This window comes from Medicago truncatula, chromosome 7 (assembly GCF_003473485.1).
Source record: "Medicago truncatula cultivar Jemalong A17 chromosome 7, MtrunA17r5.0-ANR, whole genome shotgun sequence".
Taxonomy (NCBI): Eukaryota; Viridiplantae; Streptophyta; class Magnoliopsida; order Fabales; family Fabaceae; genus Medicago; species Medicago truncatula.
In genome coordinates this window covers 50,701,569-50,713,775 of record NC_053048.1, presented here as the reverse complement: position 1 = coordinate 50,713,775, position 12,207 = coordinate 50,701,569, and the positions used below count along the sequence as shown (strand labels likewise).

Below are 12,207 nucleotides of genomic sequence, written 5' to 3'. Positions count from 1 at the left end.
AGAGCACTTGTACTCATTAGACCAGAGAGATATAACTCCCCAAATAGAGTAAATGAAATTACATTTCGGACGTAATAGTAACATGATAAGTCCCAGATAAGGTTGAAATGTAGGCGAGCTTATGGATTTCAAGGGTTTAGGACAAATAGAAAAGGCTTTTATTCCACTATTAGAGGAAGTATGTTCTCAGCGTGTCAACAGAAAAAAAAAAATAGCAAGTTTAGGGAATGGGCGTTCAACCCTTTGGGCAGAGTTCTTTATTTCCTTAAGACTAGGAAGGTGAAATATATGAATGATTTAGCTTGTAAGGATCTTCAAATTTTCTGGGAGGAACTTGGGCCATTTGGTTTTTATTTGATATGGCTAGGGCTTCATGTTCAATCAGCCTTAGGAATGAAATGTTATTTGGAGAAATTGAATGAGGTAGAAAAGCTAAAGGATAATGTGGTAGCTCTAGAGTTGGAAATGGAGAGGCTTAAGTCAAAGATGGCAACTGTAGAGATAAATCTTAATGCTGCAAGAGACTTGTTAGACGCAGAAGACTTCGAGGTGATAGATCTGGATGCTGAACTAGGATTTGTGTGAAACCATAAACCTATAGCCAAATATGCATGTTGGTATGAAATATTTATGGTTCTCGATGTCTTTAAGGATTTATTTTCAAAAAATAGTGTGAAAACAATACTATTGAACTACCCCTTTGCAACGCATTTTAAAATTTGTAGGTTAAGATTCATTTACCTACTTTTTCCCATTTCTTTCCCCTTCTCCTTTTCTCAGGTCAAGCTTGCTTGCCTCAAGACTCAGTGGCAAATCTCCCTGGGAAAAAGAAAAAAAAACTTATATAGCCTGATCTAGCATCAGCAACCATTTGTCAATAATTACTGATGCAGTGTTGTTCTCACCCTCAATTGAAGAACTTATGGATTTCAGTAGTGTAGGACAAATGGAGGAAACATATTCTGATAATCCTTCACTCAGTGAGCGCCCATCGAAGAGAAGTCGCAAGTTTACTGATTTGGCATTCGCTGCATTGGGGAGAGTTATTTATTTCCTTAAGACTAGAAAAGTGAGAGACATGAATGACCAGGCTTGTAAGGATCTTCAAGTTTTATGGGAGGAACTTGAGAAGTTTAAATTTGATATGGCTTGGCTTGATCCCCATGTTCAATCTGCTTTAGGAATTAAAAGCTATGTGGAGAAAGCCGTAGAAGTTGAAAAGTTGAAGGACAATGTGGCTGCGGTAGAGCTGGAATCGGGGAGGCTAAAGGCAAAGCTGATTGCTGCTAGGGCAAATCTTGACATGGAAAGAAATTTGTTGAAAACGAAAGGATTCGAAGAAAGAGATTTGGATTCTGAATTGGGATGTGGGAGTTGGAGACCATAGACTTATAGCTATGTATGGATTCATTTCAATGTCGTTCATAGTATTATATTTTGAATCATTATATGAAATGTGTTTTTTTATCTGGTTAACATACTATACCTTGTTTACCATGGTTGTTTTTTGGTTTAGAAGTTATAAAGTGTTAGGTATTCACGACGACTATTCTTTCATTATGAATATATCTTTTGATATTAAGATTGCCTGTGAACGGTCTGATTTATGAAACTATTATCTTGCTCAATTGCGTATGAGAATATACTTTGTTATCTGTTGTGTATGTGTGTCGTGTTAGTGCTTCTTAGGATATAAATGACAACGCAAAGGTAAATCAGTAGATGGCAACCATACTCTGCTGCATCTCATATCTATAACTTTTTGTATGATAATATGCCATTAATCATCTAAACAGCCAAACGGCTAGTGTGCACTAAAAGATGCAAATATGATTTTGCTGTAGGACCTGAAAGAACATACAACATCAAAAATAAAACGGTTGGCTGTAAGTCTTCTCTCAAAATTCATGTGTTCCCACAAACAATTTGGAGTGGTTATTATAATATGAATGCTAAGTTACTTGAATAAAAAGAACTCCCAATTGAAGGTCATATATAGGGCCTGTTTGGATAAACACTATATTTACTGCTTTTATCATGATATGCTTCTTTGCATAAGCTGTTTTTATAGAAAAGATAAATTTAAATTGTTTTTGTATATGCTATAAGCTGTTTTTATAAGCTATATCGAAGAACTTATGAAAATAAGCAAAAAAAAAAAAGTGTGAATATTGTCATAAACTATTTTCACAGGTTCTCCCAAACAGTCTCGTAAAACTTATATTAGTAGATAAACTCAAATAAATCAATTCACGCAGGCCTATAGTATAAATCAAATTAGATTATGTATGACATGATCCCTCTAAAAGGTGTTCATGAAAACTAGCTAAATGCACGGCCAAGTGAAAGCAACAATTTTCAGTTTCTCACAAACCGTAGTTTTTTGGATGTGAGTCAGACAGTCCAAACACGTATGCATGAAACATGAGGTGTCTAAGACCATGACAAAGATTATGATATTGAGTGATCAGAATTTTGGTTTTTATGAATGGTGCCTTCTATAGGCTTAGTTTTTGAGTCGTTGATCAGTTGATGAAGGTCATTACAAAATGGCACACACCATCAATGTCCATTACAAGGCGTTACAAAAAAGGTTAATTCTGGCTAGCCGTTAGAGGTATTGATGAGATGGAAGGATCTCTATGCTCCGTAGCATTGAAAAGATTCGTGAATTAGCATTGGAGTAATTTACACCGTAATTTATGAATGAGAGGATCTATGTACGGAGTAGATTAAAGAGACCCATGAACTTCCTTATGGTCGCCAAAAACTAAAAAATAAATGAAATGCATTAATTGAATTAAAATGGCCAATAAGAATACAAATTAGATCCTCTTGCAGAGTTTCTTTTTTTGTGGGTAATCATCTTTTTTGTTTTTTGTCTTTTTTGTACTAATGGAGCATAAACACTCTAGTGTTGAGAAGTTTGAAACATTCACGTGGAAGGTTGAGAACTTCTCTTGCTTGAACACCGAGGAGGTTTACTCCATGGTACGTTTTTTGAATGAATGAATTCCCACGAGTGGATACATAGACTATACACTATTTGACACAATTTATTACATTTCTGTGTTTTGATCTGACTTTGCTATGGTTTAGGAGGATTAGTTTGTTTCCGAGGGGTAACAAACTCAACAAAGAAGATGACAACTTATCAATTTATTTGGAGGTTGTGAAAACTGCCAGTATGCTCGAGGGATGGAGCAGAGATGTGAAATTTAAGTTACTTGTATTCAATCAGCACAATACCAACAGAACAATCACAGAAGGTATTATGAATTGTTAATTTCTTTGGTTTTCCATAGTCTATTTGAGGTATGTCAAACTTACTCACTTCACTTTAAAAGAGTAATTCAAACATTTTTCCATATCTCGTTTGGAGACTTCATTTCTTATCATTATCTTTTTTAGCAATAATTATTTTCACGCTTTGTTTTGATCATTATCTTATGCATTCATTGTTTTTTTTTTAATGCGACCAAATTGACTCTTGATACATGAATTTGTCAGAATCTAACCACAAGCTCAATGCAAGTGAGGATTCCTGGGGTTTCGAATCATTCATGACTGTTGCTGAGCTTCATGATCCTAACAAAGGGTTTATTTTGAAGGATGCTTGTGTTGTTGGTGTGGAGTTATTTGTTAGTAAGTCGAGCCATGAGAAACCAACAAACCAAGCAGCTAACTTAACTGCTTCCCTAACATTGGGAAGTCAAACTGGTCTTAAAGAAGTGGAAGTCCCAATGCCAAAGCCAGAAGGTCAAGGTCCAAATGTGGAAACTCTTTCGTTACTTGTTGATATTGATTGATATTATGTCACCAATGTTTGGGTAAACTGGGAAAGTTTTAACCAATTTTTTTTTTAAATCTCATCAATCACATTGGTTCACTTTCTTCTTTGTTAGTTTTATTTTTAGGGTTGCTATCACAAGGGCATTTGTTAAGAAAACAAAAAGTAGAAACTTTACATTGAAAACAATATTTTTTAAACTCTTGACTTTGACAATCTTGAGTGTGACAGGTGGGCTTTTTTGTTTTGGATAATGTTGTTCTATGTTTATATACTTAGAGCATCCATATTCATACCACTCATTTGAATGGTATAAATAGGTCCCACATAATACATTATATTATTTCACACTTCTCAATTATTTAAACCACTCATCTAAATTTTTTAAATATTTATACCACTCTTCTAAAACTTTAAAATGGGTCCCATTAAACTCACAATAAACCAATCATAATGTGACAAATATGTCTTTATATATTTTTTTTATTCTTAAACCACCGTAGTATTGCAGTGGAACGGTGGCAAATTTTTGCTTCCCTTTCAAACCCAAATAACCACATATTTCTGACACACTGTATTTTGGCTAAGTAAAGACACGGTATTTCTAAACCGATATTTATGCTCTTTATCAACTCTCCTACCAGAATTTGTTCTCTTAAATAAAATATATGTTTTTTTTTTGGTTTTGCATGTTTTAGTAGAGTTTGGAGACACGGAGCATAAACAATCTATTGTTGAGAAGTTTGAGACATTTACATGGAATGTTGAGAATTTCTCTCGCTGGAACGGGGGGACTTACTCTGAGCCTTTTGTGCTAGGTGGCTATCCATGGTATGCTATTTGTATGAATAAATTCTCACATGTTAGAATTTAGTGATCTGATTTTGCTTTTGCTTTAGGAAGATACTTCTTATCAATGGGGTGACAATGTAGGCGACTTATCAATTTTTTTGAGTGTTGTGGAAACTGCTAACATGTCTAAAGGATGGAGCAGACATGTGAAATTTAAGTTGTTTGTACTTAACCAGGTCGACAGCAACAGGACAATCTTCTCTGATGGTATTTTTTTTCTTTTTGTTATTGTGGTTTCATTTTCTTCCCTTTCTTTTTATGTGTTGTTCAAGTTAGTTTACACAAATCAAGAAAATAAATATATAAGTTAGAAGATTTTTCCTTTAGAGTAGTTTAATTGACTCTTGATTCATGCTTTTTCCCAGAGGCTCAACACGAGTTCACGGCAAGTTCCAATGGCTGGGGTGTTGGATCTTTGGTCTCTTCAACTGTTCTTCATGATCCTCATAGTGGGTTTCTTGTAAAAGATGTTTGTATTGTTGGTGTAGAGGTTTCATTTTATAAGTCAAAATACAAAAAGCAAGTGAATCAAGCTACTAGCTTAACTACTTCCTCAACATCTAGTGGTCAAACTGAAAATCTGGAAGTTGAAGTCACAAGGCCAATGCTAGAAGTTCCTGGCCAAAATCAAGGCGAACATATGGATTTCAAGGGTTTAGGACAAATTTGAAAAAGACTTTGTTTCATTACTAGTAGAAGTGTGTTCTCTGCACCCTTCACTTGTTGAGTCCCAGCAGAAAAGAATGCAAGTTTAGGGAATGGGCGTTCACTGCTTTGGGCAGAGTTCTTTATTTCCTTAAGACTAGAAAAGGGAAAGATATGAATGACTTATCTTGTAGTATGGATCTTCAAATTTTTTGGGAGGAACTTCAGCCATTTGGTTTTGATTTGTCTTGGCTAGAGTATCATGTTCAATCAGCCCTGGGAATGAAAAGTTTTCTGGAGAAAATGAAGGAGGTAGAAAAGCAAAAGGATAATGTGGTAGCTCTTGAGATGGAAAAGGAGAGGCTGATGGCAAAGTTGGCGACTGTAAATGTGAATCTTTATGCTGCAAAAGACGTGTTGATGTTGATAGCAGAGGATCTCGAAGAGATAGATTTGGATGCTGAACTAGGATTTGTTAAACCATAAACCTATATCTTAATATGCATGTTGATATAAGTGGATTTCGATCTCTTGAATGTTTTGTCTCGAAATTTTTGTAAGAAAATATATTTTCTGGCCTAATTAACAAGTCATTTCTTATTTCCTTTGCTTGCTTTTGGTATAGTAGTCCAAATTGGAGTCTCTCAGTCTTTCCCAATCAAGAAAAATAGAAGTGCTGATCATTGAAAAATAATACAGAAGTATAAGAATTAAGAGAATAGTTTTATTGATTGGAACTAAGCTGCTTAATAATTTTGGAGCTTTTAGAGAAATGTGTTTGGCCCTGCATTTACACTTATAGAGAATATAAGTTAATAAAAAGATAGGCCAAACATTACATAAGATATGTGATGTTAGTGAAAATCCATATCAATAAATGTAAGCTATGCCAATGAACATGAGTTTTCATTATGTTGTACAGTATATTTTATAGTCTTTAAAATTGAAATCGCCTACCTATGTTGTAGATTGCAATGCATTTTAAAATTTAAAGTTTTAAAGATTCATAATATTATTTTGCCTATTGTCTTTGCCCTTCTCAGGGAACACATCCTTCCATCAGGACACAGTGGCAGACCTCCATGGCAAAAAAAACATATAAAACCTGAATCACCTTATCTTGCATCAACTAACATTGCCAATACCAAATAACAAGATAAATATTATACTTTGGTTACAACTTACAAGCAGAAAGAATAATTGGACGCTTTACTAATTACTGAATCTCCCCAAAAGGAATGGATCATATTTTAAACATCCAAAATCATTCAAGATTTCAATCGATGAGACTAAACTTTGTCTTGGAACATAAGTTACAACTAAAAAAAGGACAAATCAGAAGAAGTAAAATGTTTTCCGTTGAATCTCATATCTACAATATTCTGTATGATAATAGACCATCAACCGTCTCAACGACCATACGGTTCATGCGCACTAGAAGCAGCAAATATGATCTTGCTTTAGGTCCTGAAAAAACAGACGGCAGCATCATGAATAAAATAGTAGGTGGTAAGTCAGGGGCTCAGGGCTAGAATTCAGGTGCTCCCATAAATTATTTTAAAAAAAAAATTGCTTCTGTGGAGTGGCTTAATGTATATGAATGGTAAGTTGCTGGAATAAAAAAAATTCCCAATTGTAGGTCATATGGATGATTAAACTATGCTAAAGAGGGATCTTGAATGGAAAATCATAAGCATCACATTATTATTTTGCAATGGTCGAATCAGGAAGAAGCAAAGATGGCACAATACAACTACCTAAATCAAATGAAGAAATATCATCTTGACGGAAGAAGTTACTTCCATCGGTCTTCTTGCTTAGGCTTGAATTAATCTTATCAACAGCCACAAGTAGATCCTAGAAGGCCAAATCACACAAAGAAACCAAAAAAATTAGGCAAATAACAGAATCAGTCCAAAGTATCTAAGAAGCATCACTTAGAAAAACACCAACAATATATCATACATGATGTTAATGTCCAGAAACTTTCAACATGATTATTGATTAGTGTGCAACTGTTAAAGTTCAGACCTTTTACATATAACTTACAATTTTTGACCTGGATTTTTAGGACTGTTTAGTTTAAGGAAATGCTTCTATTTTTATTTTCTAGTTTCATTATAATTATCAAAATAACATATTGTGTTTACTTTTCTTTGTTTTTAAATATTTATACAAGAAACTATTTTTAAATATTTATATAGAAAATAAGATAACATTTTCATAATTATTGATAATATAGTAAATCAATGAGTTACCTTAAACAGAAAAACAGGCCCTAAATTGGCAAAATCCAGTTAACTCTCCTTAATGTGGTTATGAAAAACTAGCATCCCTTTGGTATATAAACACATAATACTGAAAGCCATAAAAAACCTCACCTCCCATGATGCTAGACCCTTCATATAGGGAGGAAGACATTCAAATTCGCTCTTTAATATCTTTAAAGTGGAGCTGGTAGCTTCAGCTGACTCCAAATTCTCGTTGTCTCCCTCTAAATTAGGTACTCTGTTCACTCATAACTTGAGGAGTGAGAATCATGCAGGTATTTTAAAAATAGAAGTGCAAAAAGCCCCTCAACAGCAAATGATATCCACAAAATTAAACTTACTTCTCAAGTTCTTGTGAAGATACATTACCTGCAAGCATTGATAAAGAAAGATAGTGGCAAAAATGGAATTAGCAACATGAATTAATCAAGAAGCCAGGTCTAGTTTTCATGGAATCAACAATGTTGCTAGTGCCCACAAAAACTAGTAAACAAAAGTCACAAATAACAGTCTAAAAAACCAAAACCACTGGGGAAAATGGAACAATGTTAACAAGAAAAAGAAGAACCTTGCAACTAAAACAAGCATTAAAATGAAATCCTAGTAAGTAACAAGCATGCCTGTGGAGAAAATTGATATTATCCACTAACCTTCAGATGCTAAAGTAGCTAGACATGCATCTGATAGCCCAAGCTGTTTCAAACTTAAAGATTCATCAATTCTAAAGAGAATCAAGGACATAACCAGCTTTTCAAGAACCATAACCAATCAAACGAGTCAATGTAATTTAACAGTTAATCTTTTCCAAAGCTATAACGCAGTTTCCAGGGAAAACTACAAAGCTATCACATTCAATCATATCATTTTTTCAAGTTATAGTTGGTGTCGACGTGTCAGTGTCGTGTATATGTGTTAAGAGTCCCACATCGGATAGGACATGGCCTGACAATGTGTTTATAAGTGGGGGCAATCCTTACCTCTCAAGCCGGTTTGTGGGGTTGTGTTAGGCCCAACCACGATTTCTAAGAATATGCTTCATAGATTTTGTGTCCCTACAACATTTTACCATCTGGCTGAACCAACAGGACTACCCTATGTGATTTTTATTTGCAATTATCCAGGACTTAACATTACATCTTCATAAATTCAGCATTCTATTGTACCCAAAAAAAATCTATGCATACATTCTAAACATATATGGAACCTAGAGATCAACCAAAGTATGAAAAAGTCTTCAAATTTAGTCTAAGAAAAAAGGGAGGCAAGATATAAGGATACAAAGCATCTTCTTCGAACTTCTTGAAGCCAGAATCGGCCATTGAGAGTGATCCATAGAAAGAAGAGGGACTGTCCAATTTATCATCCAAAACCTGCGGCGCTTGTACGTCGTAATCTTCATCTTCCTCCTCAATTTCAGGAACTAAATCCAAAAAAACGAAACAAATTTCAATCAAATCACGAACAGAAAACTACGAAACATGAAAAACAAAACTTAATAAATCACAAGCATTCTTACAAATACCTTGAACGTAACCGTAGCAGCTTTTTAGACGATCTTCGAGTTCAGCTAGATCGGTTTGATTCTTCTTGTACAATTCGTTGCAGTGACCTAAAAGCTCTTCAAACGAAACTGTACCAGACATTGAATCGAGCAATTCGAGATCGGCACTTGCAGTTGAAACGCGGCGGTTGAGGCATTGTACGAAGGTAGATGCTGTAGAATCTGTATCGAAGAATTTATAAATTGTATCAACGGAAAGGGGAATTTAGAGAGAGAGAGAGAGAGAGAGAGAGTACTGAGAGGAACAGGTCTGCGATGAATGGATTGAATAAGAGCGTCGGAAGAGGATTGAAGATGATTGCAGAATGATTCCAATTCGTTGCAGAAGCTTGAAATTGGATCTTTCGACATTGTTGTTGAATTGCTTCTTCTTCTTCCGAGTGAGAATTGGGTTGAACTTTGCAGCTCGGTTTTCGAATTTCTTGTTGATGGAACAATGAGCGGGAACATCACAAATATATTCTAACCTTAATATCTTTATGTTAATCATAAATCAACAAAACAAGCGCCTGTAGCTCAGTGGATAGAGCGTCTGTTTCCTAAGCAGAAAGTCGTAGGTTCGACCCCTACCTGGCGCGAATTTTATTATTTTGTCCTCTTTAATTATTTTGCTTTCCCATGTGCTCTATCAATTTTTTGAGAATTGCTGTTCCCACATTTGATAAGGTTGTGCCACACTAGTAAAATACGATTTTGCCCTCTCAGTAGTTAACTGCCGAGAATTTTCTGCTACAAATCTGACATAAGCTCTCTCATCCATTATTCATTTTATCTTCTTCAAATTTCTTTCACAAATCTCTCTAAAAAACACAAGTAAGTAATTATAATGCTATTAACTTACATTTTAGTTGTTATAAATGTTTTTATTTTTTAGTTTTTGAGTTCATTTATTATTTTTTTTGTTTTTGAGTAGATTTACATGTTATAATTAATTTTTAGGGTGCATGTTATTTGATTAATGTTGTTAAAATATTTGCATGATGTTTATGTTATAATTTAGAATTTTAGGGTTATTTATTATTTTGTTGTTTTATATTTATTTTAGTTTTTAATTAGATTTACATGTTATAAATCATTTTTAGATTTGATGTTAGTTGATTAATTTAGTTAAAATGTTTGCATGATGATTATGTTATAGTTTAAAATTTTAGGGATATATTTTAATTTGGTGTTTTATATTTATTTTTTTATTTTAGTAAGAGTATATGATTTATTTTAAGAGTAAATATAAGTTGAATAATTTTGTTATATTTTACGTTATAACAAAAAAAATTATGTTAAACATAAGTTGAATGATTCATCCAGTAATGCTTGCAACATCTTGGACTTACAAATATTATTTTATCGTTGACATCTTTAACATACAAACATAGTTGATGATATTATGTGATAGTTTTAAGTGTTACACTTTGTGGGGTGTTACACTTAAAACAAGGTAGGATAAAATTAGATTAAATGTATTCTTGTTAGTCTGATGAATTGTTGATACTATAGGGACTGAACTTTTGATGCCATTGTACAAACAGTGGGTGTTACTCACAACATTTTTGATATTATAGTGTTAACTTCACCCAAAAAGTCATTTTCGTGACTTCACCATAGAATTTTCCTATAAAAAAAAATATTCGCCATAGAAACCATATAAAACCCTATTTGTTGCCATTGTTCTCTTATTTGTTGTCATTGTTCTCTTCTCATCTTCAACCTTTAACTCCCCTTCACCCAACAAAAAACTTTCAACTCGTTGCTTTTAAAAAATTAACAAGTCTGAATGTTTTTCCACGAAGGAGTGGAATCTAACATGGTTAGTATCTAACTCTAATATATTTACATTATTCCTTGTATTTCCTTTGAATATGTAGTTTCTTATATTTCAAATATTTACCGACAAACTCTTGTTGATCTTCGTATATAACTATGACTATTCATTATTATTTTTTCATGACAGATTTTTTCATGACAGAGTTGTGCTGTTAAAGTGGACACTAACTGCAAAGGATGGTGTCATACTATGACCGAAACACTGAAGAAAATCAAAGGTGTGTTATCTGTTTTCATCTTTAACCATGCTCCTCGGGCTATTACTAATGAAGTTAAAAGGATTCAAAGGTATGTTATGTGTTTTCATGGCTCGAATGTTACAACCCTTGATCGTGCGCCTATTAATTCATGGTCTCCTCCCCCTGTGAATTGGGTGAAAGTTAACTGTACTGGTGTTGTGACCTTTGCTTTTGGCATGGCTGCTTGTGGAGGAATCATTCGGAGCTATGATGGAAGTATGGTGATGGCTTATGCTCGAAACTTGGGTCGCTGCTCTATAGTCCTTGCGGAGCTTTGGGGAATTTATCATGGATTGGCTCTTGCAAAGAATCAAGGGATGAGGCATGTGATTATTGAGAGTGATTCTCTTAGGGCTATCAATATGATCCAGGGTTATGTTTCTCCGTCGAGGACCTATTATCAGATAGTTCGCCAGATCTTTGAACTCAGCTGTGTAATTGATGAAGTCAAGTGGATACATGTTGCTCATGAAGCTAATCAAGTAGCTGATTCTCTCGCCAAACACGGGCTTAGTTTAGACTCTGATCAGTTAAATGTTTTTCATGTTGTTCCAGATTTTCTGTCTGATTGTCTTAGGGGTGATTTGCCTAAGTCGTTTTATAGTTTTTTTTGAGCTTTGACTCTTCTATTTCACAAAAAAAAAAAAAAAATGCAAATGATGGTCTCATACTATGACCAAAATACTGAAGAAAATCTAAGGTGTGTTATGTGTCTTCTTTGTCTATTTTATTTAGGATTCAGTTACGGCAGGTTTTGTTCTTTTAAGATTTTCTAAAATTTGCTTCCATTTTCTCTTTCAAAACTCATTGTGTTTTGTCCCTTACTTTATGCAGTTATTTTTTCAAAGTCTTTTAGAACAAGTTGTTTGTGGTCCTTGAGATAGACATCAAAAGAGTACTGTAATCATTCTTGAAGAACCACAAATTAACATGATATTTTAAAAACTAATATTTTGATTGCCGCCACCATCTGAAAATATCCCACTACAAACCCTAACCCTCCAACGTCATTTAACTAAAAGAGCAAGG

General features: G+C 34.1%; 2 protein-coding genes and 1 non-coding gene across 3 annotated transcripts; 2 read left to right on the top strand and 1 right to left on the bottom strand.

The window, feature by feature from the left end:
• Positions 1-4,493: 4,493 nt before the first annotated feature.
• Positions 4,494-5,814, top strand: LOC25499547 (ubiquitin carboxyl-terminal hydrolase 13). The gene is made up of 3 exons (XM_024769637.2): positions 4,494-4,621; positions 4,690-4,849; positions 5,008-5,814. The coding sequence occupies exons 1-3, from the start codon at positions 4,619-4,621 to the stop codon at positions 5,310-5,312; spliced, it is 468 nt and encodes a 155-aa protein (XP_024625405.1). The 5' UTR covers positions 4,494-4,618; the 3' UTR covers positions 5,313-5,814.
• A 574-nt stretch (positions 5,815-6,388) lies between these two features.
• LOC25499546 (uncharacterized) lies at positions 6,389-9,570 on the bottom strand. The gene is made up of 8 exons (XM_013594833.3): positions 9,355-9,570; positions 9,080-9,280; positions 8,836-8,977; positions 8,208-8,278; positions 7,899-7,926; positions 7,669-7,795; positions 7,045-7,144; positions 6,389-6,754 (listed from the first exon to the last, which is right to left on the bottom strand). The coding sequence occupies exons 1-8, from the start codon at positions 9,566-9,568 to the stop codon at positions 6,660-6,662; spliced, it is 978 nt and encodes a 325-aa protein (XP_013450287.2). The 5' UTR covers positions 9,569-9,570; the 3' UTR covers positions 6,389-6,659.
• Positions 9,571-9,623: 53 nt separating this feature from the next.
• TRNAR-CCU (transfer RNA arginine (anticodon CCU)) lies at positions 9,624-9,696 on the top strand. Its single transcript has one exon. It is a non-coding gene; the product is annotated as a tRNA-Arg (tRNA).
• Positions 9,697-12,207: the final 2,511 nt, after the last annotated feature.

Bases quoted from the DNA above. Each gene is read 5' to 3' on its own strand.
- LOC25499546 (XM_013594833.3), bottom strand. From the start codon at position 9,568: ATGTTCCCGCTCATTGTTCCATCAACAAGAAATTCGAAAACCGAGCTG. The intron at 9,281-9,354 runs GTACTCTCTCTC...TCTTCGATACAG, and splicing joins TCGCAGACCTGTTCCTCTCA to ATTCTACAGCATCTACCTTC. The intron at 8,279-8,835 runs GTATCCTTATAT...GATTCTCTTTAG, and splicing joins AAGTTCGAAGAAGATGCTTT to AATTGATGAATCTTTAAGTT.
- LOC25499547 (XM_024769637.2), top strand. The intron at 4,850-5,007 runs GTATTTTTTTTC...GCTTTTTCCCAG, and splicing joins CAGGACAATCTTCTCTGATG to AGGCTCAACACGAGTTCACG.